Below are 13,716 nucleotides of genomic sequence, written 5' to 3'. Positions count from 1 at the left end.
TAATTAATTTGAGGGTCCAGGGGCTTTGGTCTTGCATCAAGTCCAATTTGGTGCTTCCGCCAGCGGCAGAGGTCATGGAACAGGGGAGTGAGCCCCTTGTGCTTCCAATGGCGTCAAGCTGGCAGCAGCACTGAGTGCCTGGGAAAGCATCAAGCAGAATTGGGAAAGAATTGTGGCAGGTTGGAGGATGGGCTGGAAAATTGCCTATATCTTCATATCTTTTTTCCTAAAGGTAGGTGCTAACTGCAACACAGATCTGCATGAGTATGGGGGAAACAGTCTCTGCAGTTATGACCTGGGGCTTCTGAGGGTTTGTGAGGCAAAGGTGTGTCAACAGCATCATTCTTTGGGGGAAAAAATAAGGTCACGTCAGGCTGAAACTTTGTGCCTGAGGGGCACAAAGCTGCCCTTGTGCTCAACGCTCACGTGATTGTAGCTGAAATGTTGTCTCTTCCTTGTCCACAGCTTCCATGGAAGTTGAGTATTTCTGTGGTCTTCTGCTTATTTCCAAATGTGGATGAGCAGCAGCACTGCAGGACTCTGACCTACAAGAAAACCTGAAACAGTAGGGCTGAACCTATGTGTGTCATGCAAATAAACTGCAAAATACCAGACTAGGGTCGTTGCCTTAGTCATCAAGAATAGCACTAAAATGGCTCAGCTCTCTGCAGCAGGATTTGTTGGTGGAGAGGATCATCCACTGACAAAGGCAGTGCTGAAGTTTTGGGGGGTGAAATGCTTTGGAAGGAGGCAGCTGAGCCGAGCTGCATGCAAGGGAGAGGGCCTCAGGGCAGTGAGTGGAGGCTAAGCTAGGATTCAGAACTGCCACATGGGAGCAAGCAGTCTGTATCCAATTAAAAACTGGAGCAGCTCCTCTGCATGGACTGAGGAGTTTTGTTCTCCCTGAAGTGGTGAGCTGGAGAGCAAGGACACTGCTGGGAAGGAGTGAGACATGTCCCAGCAGCTCAGCTCACCCTGGCCTCACTCTACAAAGCCAGGGGCCATATAAATGGGGTTTATTAGTTATGGTGATGAGACTGAAAAGTGCTGCCCACTACAAAAGCAGAGGACTGCAAGCTCATAATGCAACACCCATTGAAGTGAAAGCCTTGCTACTAGAATGCTTAAAATGAGGCAATAAGAGAATTTCTACTGAAGGAGAGGGGTTGAAGTTGCAAGGAGCTGCTGGGGTTATCACATGGGCAGAGATGTTGCTGTGCCCAAAGAAAAACCTCCTCCTTGTTTAACTCACTGTGTGGACATGGTGAGGGCTCTTTTATGAAATGCCTGTTTAACACCAGGCAACACAGGATGGTAAAATCCAAGGCTGGGAGAAGGCATTCCTTGAGGAAAAAATTAATCTCTGGACATCTCCCAAAGGTGTGAGGAGTGAGCTGTAACCCAGCTCCACTGCTCTGTTCTGTTTTCATCCTGTGATGGATGAAGGAGCAGAGCCAGCTCTTGCACTGGGCTAACTCCTCAAATAATTCTCACTAAACCAAATAGGCTGCCAAGCACGGGCTGGATTTTGCTGGCTTTTGTTTTCAAGTGCTCCCAGCTGCACAGCCCCTGGGTGCCAGCACAAAGCCACTTTCCCAAGAGCTGTGTCCCAGTGTGACATTCAAACACAAGAAGCACGGAGACTTTGCTCCTCCCTCTCCTGCTCTTGCCTTCACCCAGGTTAGATGGCTGCAGGTCGGTGGCCACACTGGGCTCAAGGTGTTCTGGTAGCTCCTGGACTGGGTAAGACAGAGGCATTCTCAAGAGCACTCCCAGGCAGGATAAGACAGTCTGGGGAAGGGAGGGAGCAGCCCTATAGCTCTGCTTCACACCACCTCACTGAGCCAGGGCACACCCGTGGAGCATCCCGGCACACGCAGGCAAAAGCTTCTGAGTTTGGCCCGATGCCAGCTTGTACTGGGAAAACTGCTGCTGGAGTCAACAAGGAGGGGAACTGAGGTGGGATTCTCCCTCTCCATTTCCCTCTGCGTTGGAAGCAAGTCTGAGATCTGGGGGCAAACCCGTTCTAGGAGGGTGCTGTGAGCCAGCCCAGTGGGATCCTGGCAGGACATCTCAAGAGCTGTGATTGCTGAGCTGGTGGTGGACTTGTGTTCCACTGCTGCCACTGCCCCAACACCTGGACAGGTATTCTTTTATTGTGAAATTTTAGGTCTGGCTGGCTGCTCGGGAAGATTGTGCTGCAGCATCCCCAAAACACTCCTCTGAGGGGGGCTGTGTGATTGCAAACACTGCTTTTAGATGATCCATCACCAAATTCAGCATTCAACCCCTACTTACTGCTCTAGGAGATCTTGTAGATCCCATCTACAATGGGATCAGCCTTTGTAGAACCTGTTTTAGAGACCTGATCACACCTACAACCTATTTCTCTCCATGCCCATGGACAAAGCCAGAAGCCACTATGGAGTGTGATGTGCCAAATCCCAGCCCCCAAAACAGAGTGTCTGGCACCAACAGAGCAGGAGGTGCAGCCAACCCACCAAACTCGAAAATGATTGTCTCATGGCACCCCGAAAGACGATTTTTCTACCCCTGTTCAGCTCTCTGCTCCCTGCAGCTACCCCAGGGCTGGGCCACCCTGGTGCAGGCTCTTGGACTTATCCCATCCCCTTCAGCCAGCCCAGCACCCTGCCCCAGGAGGGGCAAGGAGCGCATCCATATATAGGCAGAAGATCAATCCAGCTGTTAATTTGGCACTCAGCATGGAGAAATGACAGCAGAAAAGTTGAATGCCTGCATTTTATTGAAGATTTCGTGTGGTTTTACTAGCCAGTCAATATTTTGTCTTAATTCTTACGTAGTTTCCCTTTATTCTTCCGCATTCTTTCTTCATTCTTCAGTATTCTTTCTTTGGTTTCCTGTGGTTTTTGTATGTTCTTCTGCATTTCTTCTCGGATCTCCTGTATTTTTTCTTTAATGTTCTGTATTTTTTTGTTGAGGTCCTGTACTTTTTCTTTGTTGTTACGCATTTTTATTTCATTCTCCATTTTTACTTCATGCTTCTGTATTTTTTCTTCATTCTTTGGTATTCTTAATTTGTTTTGCTGTATTTTTTCTTTGTTCTTATGTATTTTATCCCTGAGCTCTTGTATTTTTTCTTTGTTTGTCCATAGTTTTGTTACATTCTCTTTTTGTAATTCATTCCTCTTTCTTTTCCCTTCAGTCTCCTCTAGTGTTTGTTTCTTCATTTGTATTTTCATTTCATTCTTCCATATATTTTCCTTGATCTTCTTTATTTTTTCTTTGTACTCCTGTATTTTTATTTCGTTCCTCTGTATTTTCTCTCTGATCTCCTGCATTTCTTCTTCAGTGCACCTTATTCTTTTTTTGATCGCCTGCATTTTCTCTTCATTCTTCTGTAATTCTTCTTTGTATTTCTGTATTTGTCCTTCGTTCTTCATATTTTGTTGGTCATCCATCTCGCTAGCACTCTCATCCGCAAAGCTCAGTTTCCCCATTACGGCTCCTACCTCCTCAGTCGCTGGGGCAGCCGCGGTGCGAGTCAGAAATGAGAGATTTCGGGTAAAAACTGCCCACAGCTATTGGACACCTGCGGAGGGAGCCGCTGGACGGGCTGCCGCCTTCCCGGTGGGTTGAGCACGCCCAGGCTGGGCTCCTCGCGTCCCCGGCACCGCCGCTGGCTCGGCAGCGTCGCCCTGCGCGGCTGTGGAGTCGCGAAGGCCGCTGAGGGGATCCGGGGGCCGTTGAGGGGCTGCGGGAACCGTTAAGAGGCTGCGGAGCCGCTGAGGAGGTCCGGGGCCGCTGAGGAGTGCCGGGGTCCCCTGAAAGGCTGCAGGATCACCGAAGGGCTGCGGGACCGCTAAGGGGGCGCAGGAACCCTGAGGGGCGGCGAGGGGCGGCGAGGGCCGGCGAGCCCGTAAAGCCGCGGCGGCCCCGACGGCGACGCCTCGTCCTCCTGAGGCGACAACGGCTGGGGCGGGGCCACGGCGCGTGCAGGAGGCGGGGCCAAGGCGGACCACGCCCCCTCACCGGGAAAGGGGCGAGTCCCGCTAGGGTGACGTCACGGGCGCGCTGATTTGCATACGCCGTGCGTGCCGCGGGGTGGGCGGGCGGACGCCGGAGGTGGCGGATCCAAGATGGCGCCGTGCGGACGTGTCCGGAGCCGCTGCCCGGGCCCGGCGCTGCTCCTGCTGCTGGCGCTGGCGGCGCGGCCGGCGGTGCCCAGCCCTGCTGCCGCCGTTGCTGGTGCCGGCGGTGGCCAGCCCGGAGTGGGGCAGCCGGCGGGGCCGGGCGCGGCTGTCCCGCGGAGTGCCCGCGGCGGCGGGTCGGGCAGCGGGTGGAAGCTGTCGGAAGAGGCGGTGTGCCGGGAGGACGTGGTGCGGCTCTGCTCCAAACACAGCTGGGCCAACAACCTCGCCGTGCTCGAATGCCTGCAGGACGTCCGCGAGGTGAGGGTCGGGCCCGGGGCCGGGCCGGGCCTGCCCGCGGCCGCGAACAAAGAGCGGAGTCCGCGCCCCGCCGCGCCTCCGCCCCCCGTTTCCCTCACGGGTTGTGTTTTAAAAATCGGAGTTTGCGCTGCGGAGCATCGTGAGGGGAGCGAGCTGTCTGCCGAGTGGCCGCGAGGGCTCCGGAGAGCAGCTCCTCTTCGCCTGCACCTCGGGGCTCCGCGCTGCCGCCCGCGCAGCGCCCTCCGGGCAGGGAGAGCTCTCGGAGGGCTGGCTTTGTGTGCCGGCGCCGCTGCCGTGCTGATTCCGCTCTGGAGGTCTGGGAGAGCCCAGCCCGCGTAGCGCTGAGTGCCGCCGCCGTGCTCGGAGCAGCAGTGACCTGAGGAGATGGGTTTTTTTTTTCACGTTCGGGTTCCAACCTTCGCTAGAACTCGGCTGCAGAGGCAGCTGCTTTCCAGTCATCGGCTGTGCATGTATGAAACTCGATATATAATTATTAGATTTAACTAACTTTATGGGGTGGTTATCGGGGCAATCTGTGGTGTTTCCAAACATCTGTCGTGAGCGGTTTTAAGTCCAGTTCAAGAAAAAACGGAGTTGTTACCTCTGAGTCTTCCAGCTCCATCTTTTCATTCATTCCTGGGCTCAATTTGAAGCAGCCTTTGGGGGACGTGCCTTTGGTGAGCTGTCCTGGTCTTGAGGTCTGTGTATTCTTGGCTTGTGTGCTGTAGAGTCCAGGAATGCCAGGCTGGGTCAGTTTTAATGGTGTTTTGCCCAATAGAGAATGCGATTAGGAAAAAACTGGGCTAGTTTCCTATCCGTTATTATGGGGACAGCAGATGGCAGTGGCAATGGTTACTCTGATCGAGGGGAGTTTTGAGCTACTAAGTGTCAGTGATTACTTCTGGCTTAAAATGCAAAGCTAATTTAGATTTTATTCTAACTTCATGTTTTAATTTTTGGTGGGTAGTTAGTAAGACACTCGTGGTAGGTGTTTTAGATGAGTCTTGCTGCAACATCTCTGTCACAGTTATGAAACACTCCTATATGTGCTTTATGAATAACTTGCCTCTTGCTGTTTCTTTCACCTGTCTGGGATCTTTTGGCCCCCTTTTAGGGAGGCATCCTGTCCGAGGGGATCTCGGAAGCTGACCTCACAGGCAGTGCCTCACAAGCTGCCAGCCTGCCAAGAAGGCAAGCTCTTGTTGTTCCTTTCTTTCCAGTTGCATAGCCCCTCCCTATTCTTTTCATAGTTCCAGTGCTTATTGGTTTTCTGCCATTTTAGCAAGGTGAACCCCTTTGTGGTCTAGTTTATCGGTTTTCTGCTGGAATAGTTTGGTCATTTTTCTGAGTTAAAGCACAGGGGGATGAGTGCAAGGCTGGTACCCAGGGCTGTGCAGGGAGAGGGAAAAGATTGAATCGAAGATGAAGGAATGTTTTGCATCACGCTTTATTTTCAGCAAGTACAGACCTTTGTGTTGATTATGCATATCTCCTGAGAACTCCACTCTTTGGTTGTTATGTCTGCTTGTGGTTTTCCTCTTCCCATTCCTAAGCCTGCCTTGATGTCAGTAGTTTGCTGGCTGTTGGTCTTGTCTAGCTGTAGTGCTGCCTGATGCCCAATGCTGAAGGTGAATTTTTTCCTGGGTGACATCCCAGGCATCAACAGGACACCTCAGGGCTGTTCTGGATTGGGTTTTCTCTCTGAAGGTGCCACGCTGTGGCCTTGTCCTTATTTGTCTATCAGCCTGCAAAGAGCACTATCAGCTGGTCTTAGCCCTCAACAGTTTGCCACAACAGTAGCACCGATGTGATGGGCTGCATCCTGAGTAAAAATGACTTCACACGGTACTGCTCTGAGAAATTAATGAAAATAGCTGACTTCTGTGTATCCCTACTGTTTAACACTTGGTATTTAGACTGTGAATAAAAGTCTTGATTTGTAACCATTGGGTAGCATTTTAGGTGATTGGGAAGGGGGTCAGATGTTGTCTTAGATGTTTCCTGTGCACTGGAGATGACAGCAGAGGAAATAAGTGACGTATTGGCTGTTGTTGATGTAACTTTTACTTTTGACTGTAGACATCTCACTGCTTGTTTGGACGTTTTGAAATGGGTGAGAATCTAGTCTGAGTCATACAGCCTACTTAAAACCAGTCAGGCTATAGTAAGTGAAGATTTGGGGGAGTTGTCTGTGATACTGCCAGTGAGGACAGTGTATGGACACTGCTGCAAGTAGCAGTTAAGATTTTTATATGCATTTAGGCTGCAGAAGCAGCCCTTTTTCTATAGGTGTTTAGGGTAATCTTACTTTCTCCTTAGAAATGTTTCTCTGAAGTGGAGAAAATTCAGTTTGAAATGGGGAGTGTTACTATGAGGATTAGCCATTGATTTTTCTTAGTGTGATGCAGGTAGGCTAGGACACTTCTAGATGTGAATAAGCAGGAGAAACAACTACTTAAAACGTTCCTTTTGAGTCCATAAAGTATAGAGAAAAGAGAAGGTGTGCTTTTTTTGTTAGACACTGTGAATGCAATCACATGGTTTCAGTATCTGCTGATTTCTAGGTGTGGATGTCTTTGAAGTACATCCTCCCTTGCTTTCGTTGGGTAGTTCTGAATCTAAAGGAGCAGGAATGAGTCGGTGGTTGACTGGTACAGGAGCCCAGCTTGTAAGGCAAATGTTGAAAAGAAGCAGTTTAACGCAAATATTTAGTAAAGAGCAGTCTGACACAAAGAAAAAAGTAAAAAAAAAGACCCCAAACTTGGCACCCAAAACCCTGCACAACTGAAAAACCCACCCAAACTAAACCCCCAAGCAGTAAATTTTAAAGTTTTGGTTTTGAGAGGTTATTTGTAGACTGTCAATTTGAAGTATTTTCAAAAGGGTTATTTAAGCACTATGTATTTTTAGAATTCTTGAAGAAAAAATAGTCAGTGATACAATATACTTTTACCACTGATTTTTCCACTAAGTCAAAGAAATGTTTAATTAGTGTAGTGCAGAGTCCTCTTTCCTTTTGTAGTAGAAGCATAGGAAGGATGCTCCTGTATTGGAGAAGGAAATGGTCATGATCAGAGCTACTCAGCTTAAACATTTTTTTACCATAATCAGAAAATAGAATAAACCTCTCTTTTTTTTCACATGAATTATTTTCCTTCTAGTTAGAACTATTTGTGTGCTGGTTGTATTACAGTTTTGAGTGACTTAAATTTTGTCATCAAGATTTTAATTATTATTCACATAATTCTATGTTGTGATATAAAAAGGGTAGAATGGGGTAGCATATATATTTTTTTAAAAGTTGTGTTCCAAAATGCTTTTTTCCTGAAAGGATTCAGGTTGCAAGCCTGTTTCTGGAAAGACTTCAGAGCTTGCTTTTCATGAGCATAGGCTGCAGCCTTAAAGTATGTTTTTTGTGGGTTGCCTGTTAAACTGATTTGCATGGTGGTTAAAGTAGAAATAAATGCATGAAATATTAATATATTTGCTAGGTAACGATTTTTGCGTGATTAATGATGATTTGCATTTGAAGCATGACCGAGTTGTTGAATTGGAGGTGGGAAACATTAAAAGGGATGAAAATAATCTTAACCAGTGTGGTTCTGTTATCTGGTTTACTAGTGGAGCATAATTTTACTTTTAGAATCTACACTACGTCTGGTTAATTGGTGAGTGAATTTGACACCATAATTGTTGAGCATTGCACTTATAAAGGTTGTGCAATATTTAAAACATGATATTGTTCTGTATAATGTTAATGCATTATAGGCTAAGTATTTTTTTGAAGATCAAACAGTTGTGGTTAAGATGGGATTAGAGATCAAAGTTTTGGCCTCCTGCTGCTTTCTTCCTCCTGAGTGGTTCTGTTTCTTTGGTAACACCTTTATGGCAAAGACAGTGTAATTGAGCCTTAATGTGCTGCCTTCTGGAAAAAATAGCACTCTCTTAGTGTTGTGGATTGGATTAAGAACAAAACAAGTTATCATGAAGGCTGTGTATTTCAAGAATAATATTTTTCCTGTTATTTCAGAGTTGTAGTTGGTGTAAAAGACCAGAAAATTCATTTGATGTGACTTAATGGACTGGGGAGCTTGTACCATTTGATGGGCTGGGAACTGTCATATTTCTTCCATTTAAATGTTTTATTCTTCACTCTGTATGTACCTGAGCTCTTTAAGTGATCTGATAAAATAATGTCAGTGAAATTACTTGTTTTAAAATTATAGATGGAGAATAGTAACCAGGCAGTAATGCAGGCTTGGAGTCTTCATGGGTTATACTGCAATTGTAGGAAAAGTTGCATGTGCTCAGTCCCAGTCCCGGTTCTCTAAAGTTTGTACCTTTTTGATAAATGGATTGGAAATGTAAAGGCTTCCTTGAAGCTTTTTGCTTGCACTGAGGTAGATGAATGTGATCTGTCACAGTAGCTCATTTTATTTTATTTTTATTTTATTTTTCCTCTTTTTGTCTGCCTAATTTATTGAGTTAAAGGTCAAAGGTTTTGTTTTGACTCAACATATGACATTATGTTATATTTTAGCACGTACTCCTGTTATTCCATCTCTTTGTTTTCCCATGAACAGGTGGAGGCTGGCATTTAAAGTACCCTTTTTGAGAAGCCTCATTTGTGGCAGCAAATGACTGGTTACCTGTCCAGAGCTGTAAGTAATTAAGGGCTGTGGATTAAACATAGTGTGAGGGTAGGCTAGTTCTAGGTGATGAAGACACTCCTGACAAGGTTTGAGCATCTCTTTCAGCAGTTAAGGGTTTTCTTTCCCAAAATCTCCAGGCATTCTCCCTGGCCTTCAGGTGAGCTGTTTTAAGTAACTGACTGTTTAAGTTCTAAAAAACTGCCTGTTTATTGGATTGGTAAATCCATGGTTGTGGGGTGGAGGCTGTTCTGGTTCTCTAATCATTGCTATTGCAAAGGAGCCGGCAGTTAGTATTCCAGTGGTACTCTTACAGTGCCTACAGCATTATCACCAGGTTCAGATATCAGCACTCAAAGGGTTGGTTTTTTTAAAAGGCAGTGATCAGAAACCTGAAAGATCTACCTTAAGCCTTGCCAAGGGCTTTGCTTACATTTTGCCTTCTTTCTGAGGGATATTGACCTGGTGATCATTCACAATCTGAAAAGGACACAGGAGTTGAAGAACTGTTACATTCCCGAGAAAAATAAAGGGAATTCTTACCAATATAGTTGGAGTTGAGCTAACTTAAGGGAAAAATGTGTTGCAATTTTAAGAGATTGAGTTCATTATTACTCTGTAACTGGACTCTATGAGTTGAAGCCTGTGACATCTGAATTAGAAATTTTCAGATACCATTCTGTCTTAAATGGAATTTAATGAAGAATTTACAATGCTTTGTGGTAGATGCCAATTAATTTGAATGGTCAAGATGGTCCCTCCTGCTTTTAAAATTTTAAAATTAAATGGAAGATGGACTATCCTATCAGTGGAAGAGAATGGCTGGACTGAGGAGAAGTGATTGATATGATTAAGTTTTGAAAAACACATGAGTAACAGGAAGGCAAGGCTGGAGCACTGAAGGTTTTTTTCCTGAGGCGAGGCTTGGCTTCTTACCTGAGATTAGCTGCATTTCTGTTCTGAAGTTGTCTTTTTTCCCTTGTGTTTGAATAGTGTAAGCCCCATTTCCTCCTGGCTTTTGTAGTTAAGTCTTAAAGTTAAACACTAAATATACTTTAAAAGTTTGATTTGTTTTTAGGTTGGTTACTTTGGCATCAGCCTTTGGCTTCATCTCAGGATGCAGCAATATTTAAAAGTACTCTTTACTTCTTGCTGAGGCCCTGTGTGAGCTGAATACAGGGGAAGATGGTCTCTCATTGTGGGTGCTGGACTGATTGTGTTGTGAACAGAGCATTGAGCGCAGGTTCTTAGTTCTCCATATCCCTAGCTGCACTTTTTCTTATCAGAGAGAGTTATTTTTGTGGGTTTTTTTTGGGGGGATGGCTTTGTTTTTCTTAATTCTTAGCTGTTCTTGGCAGGCTGTTACTTGTGGTAGCTGGTTGTGTATCAGTTTGGCCTGGGATGTTTGGCTCAGTAAAAGAGATTATCTTACAGGTCTGCTTCCTCCAGTGAGCTGAGCTGGCACTGCTGGCCTGTGCAGCTCTGCATACCAAGGAGAAAAGGAGTGGAAATACAAGGGAAGAAATAAAGTTCAGTGCAGGCTGTGCAGCCTGGGCTTGGCTCAGGGTACAGTGAGAAAGCCATTTTAGGGGGAGGTGATTTACTGAGCCAAGTAGCTGAATATATTGAAAAGCAAAGACTTGGTCAATTGTTATAGGAGAGACAGATACAGCTAGGTTGTATTTTGCACCACTCTCTTCTTCCTTTTTACTGGAGGGAGGGAGATCTCTCTGGTGGCTGCTTTGAATTGTCATGGTTGGAACAGAATGTTTTGAAGAGGGATTATTCTTGGCAAATAAAGTGCTCTATTTGTTTTCTAGTACAGAGATGACTAGGTGTTCTTTATAGTGTAGCTTTCCTGCATGCATGCACCACTTTTCCAGTGGATTCTGCTTCTTTGGTCTTTGGAAAGTGCACACTTGCCTTGGAAAAAGCTTTGCAGTTATTCTTCCTAATAATATACCCCAAAGAATTAGATGAATAAAAGGTCTAGGTAATTGCCTTTTTATTTGAAATCTTGCTTTAAAATAGTTTTTCTTCTTTTTGATCTTCTGACTAATTCAGTTTCAAAGTCTGTGAAGTTGGTTGCTATGGCACTAAAATTTTTCAATTCTGTTAGCTGATAATTTTCTGTTATCATGGGATACCTTGATTTTCTGGATGTTCAGTTCATCAGTATCCATCACAGTGCATTAGGTGAAGAGCAGAGATCCTACTTTCCCTGGGTACCAGCTTGTGGCATAATTGCAACCTTTTTTCATCAAGACAGGACATGAAAACTCATCCTGTTCCACTTCTGAGCAGGGGTAACATTCATAAAAGCTGTCCTGGAGTGCTGGTGTCTGAATGTCTGCAGCTCTGAGCTGAGGAATCTCCTTCAAGAGTTAGAGGTGCCTTTTTTCTCTGTGCTGTCTTTAGCGGTTTTGTGCATGAGCTTATTTAATTTTTGTCCTTTAGATAAGTGTGTCTTGTAGATCTTACAGCTTTGTGGGCTTAGATTTCATTTCACCTGGTAGCATTAGAGTGCATTTCTTGTTTCTGGTGTCTACAATTTTGACTTAAACTGAACACCTGATGCCTTTAGTAACAGTAGGCTGGAGACTGATGGTACACATGGAATGTCCCTCTTGCCGAGTAACACCAGAGGGAAGAGTGACCATTGTCATGCAGGACAGAAATGACTATTTGCTGCATTTGTTAATTTTTTTTGTATCTTTGTCTGAAGCAATGCATTGCTGAGAATTGCTGATGTGGCAAAAGGTAGTGAATGTAATAAGCTATCCTGGTTTCTCCACACACCTGAAGTATTTTACTCCTTTCCAGTTAGTGGTAGAACTGTGTGCTCTTTTGTGAAAAACTTCTTGTAGTTTCCTTAGTTGATTCTCAGGAGTTTTGAGTCTCTTTTAGAGAATACAAGTGGTTATGCTGATGTAATTAATTGCTTATATGTATATAACAATGTGGGTTAATAACAAATAGCTCTTACAGCCCTGCTATGCAAAATCTATCAGGCAAATGTACTGTCTTTTGTTTAAAAAATAATGACTAGCTCAATCTGGTAGCAAGTTTGCTGTCTAGATCTTTTGAATCTTTATAGGAAGCTCACCAGCCTTCATCATGCTCAGTAGTTTGCTAATTGAGCCTTTCTTTTCTAGACTGTTCTGTTATTGCAGGGTAAAATACTTTGCACCAAGTGAACTGCAAAACAAATTCAGCAGAGCATGCATTCTTCTAAGTGTTGAAATAATTGCTCTACAAAAAGGTTTGATGGAATTAAACAAAGGACAACAAACCCAAACCTGCTTGGCTTTTAGACTTTCTGTGACAGTCCAGACTTGATGTGAATTTAGTCAACTTTTGTTAGGCTGTTCTCAGCTGAGTTATAATAAGATCAGGAAGAAGCTTGCATTCAGCTCTTTCCTCATCAAGTTGATTTTTTTGGATTATATTTGTCTCTGTGGCCTATCTATATATGTCACTACATCAGAAAAACTAACTATTTTCAATGAAAATCACTGCAATGCTGCAGTTGTCATAATTTGCAACAGGAATTGTTCATGAGACTACAGTTCTTCAGCTGTGTTCATGGTGATCTAAACAAATCAATATTAATGTGATCCTCTTGTTAAATTCAGACAGGCTTGTCAAAATTGTCTCAGTTTATGCAAGGGCCTGATTAACTGCAGGTGCAGAGAACTGTTGACTCTAGTTTTATTTGTCAAGCATTTTGTTTTGTTACTCACGACATTGTGTTGACTTGGATTTTTTTTTTGGTCACAGATTTGTAGAATCATAGGGTGGTTTGGAAGGGACCTTAAAGCTTGTCTCATCCCAAGCCCCTGCCATGGACACTGACACCTTCCACTAGATCAGGTTGCTCCAAGTCCCTGCACAATTCCAGTCATGAAGCATCCACAAATTCTCTTCAACCAACAGCCCAAATTCCTTTCTTGACTGTTCCTTTTGAACTGCTTTTAGGAACACAGTATATTTTTTGCTTCAACATCTGAGATGTATGAGGGGTGATACCCGTCTCTCTGTGACACAGGTATTCAAATTTGTGGTAACATCTGTCTTAACTTACTGAAGCCTGTAAAGCTGACTCTGCAGCAGAGGTCAGAGATTTTGTGAATGTAGTAACATTGCTTGTTTTTTTAATTGAAGGCTTCCAGGCAGTGGTCAGCAGCCATCTTCACTTGTTTCTGATCAGTTGTGTGAAGCAACACCAACCAGGTTTTAAAGCCAAAAAAAGAGAAAAGGCTGAAACAGGTTTTTATGTTGTAAATCTTTCCTGCATTTTTATGAAACAGAGTACTGGAATGGGATTCCCATGGTGAATGCTTGTTCTGTCTCTAGGAATCACCTAGGAAGGTGTGCTTCTAGGGAACATTTCCCTCAACTGATTCACATCTCTAAAGATGTACACTCATTTTAGTGTTACTGTTAATAGCCTTAATTAGATGTACATGTCCTACTAGTTGTAGGAGTGATGGGATTCTGCACTTCGCTCACTGAATACAAAGCTTTGCAGTCTTTCATATTTTTGCTTTGTGGTCTGTGCCTTAGCAGGCATCAAACATATGTTGAACCATCACTGATAATACTCTCACCTCTGACTCCAGAAATAGCAGCATTGT

General features: G+C 44.7%; 1 protein-coding gene across 1 annotated transcript in view; it reads left to right on the top strand.

Moving 5' to 3' along the window:
- Positions 1–4,099: 4,099 nt before the first annotated feature.
- Positions 4,100–13,716, top strand: part of GLG1 (golgi glycoprotein 1) — an 83,772-nt gene continuing 74,155 nt past the window's right edge. Inside the window, exon 1 of the mRNA XM_066327765.1 lies at positions 4,100–4,430. Within this exon, the coding sequence (XP_066183862.1) occupies positions 4,119–4,430 (312 nt within the window). The 5' untranslated portion in view covers positions 4,100–4,118. The remainder of the gene's footprint in view (positions 4,431–13,716) is intronic.

Source organism: Sylvia atricapilla, chromosome 12 (genome assembly GCF_009819655.1).
Source record: "Sylvia atricapilla isolate bSylAtr1 chromosome 12, bSylAtr1.pri, whole genome shotgun sequence".
Classification (NCBI taxonomy): Eukaryota; Metazoa; Chordata; class Aves; order Passeriformes; family Sylviidae; genus Sylvia; species Sylvia atricapilla.
This window is presented reverse-complemented; position numbering and strand designations above follow the sequence as displayed.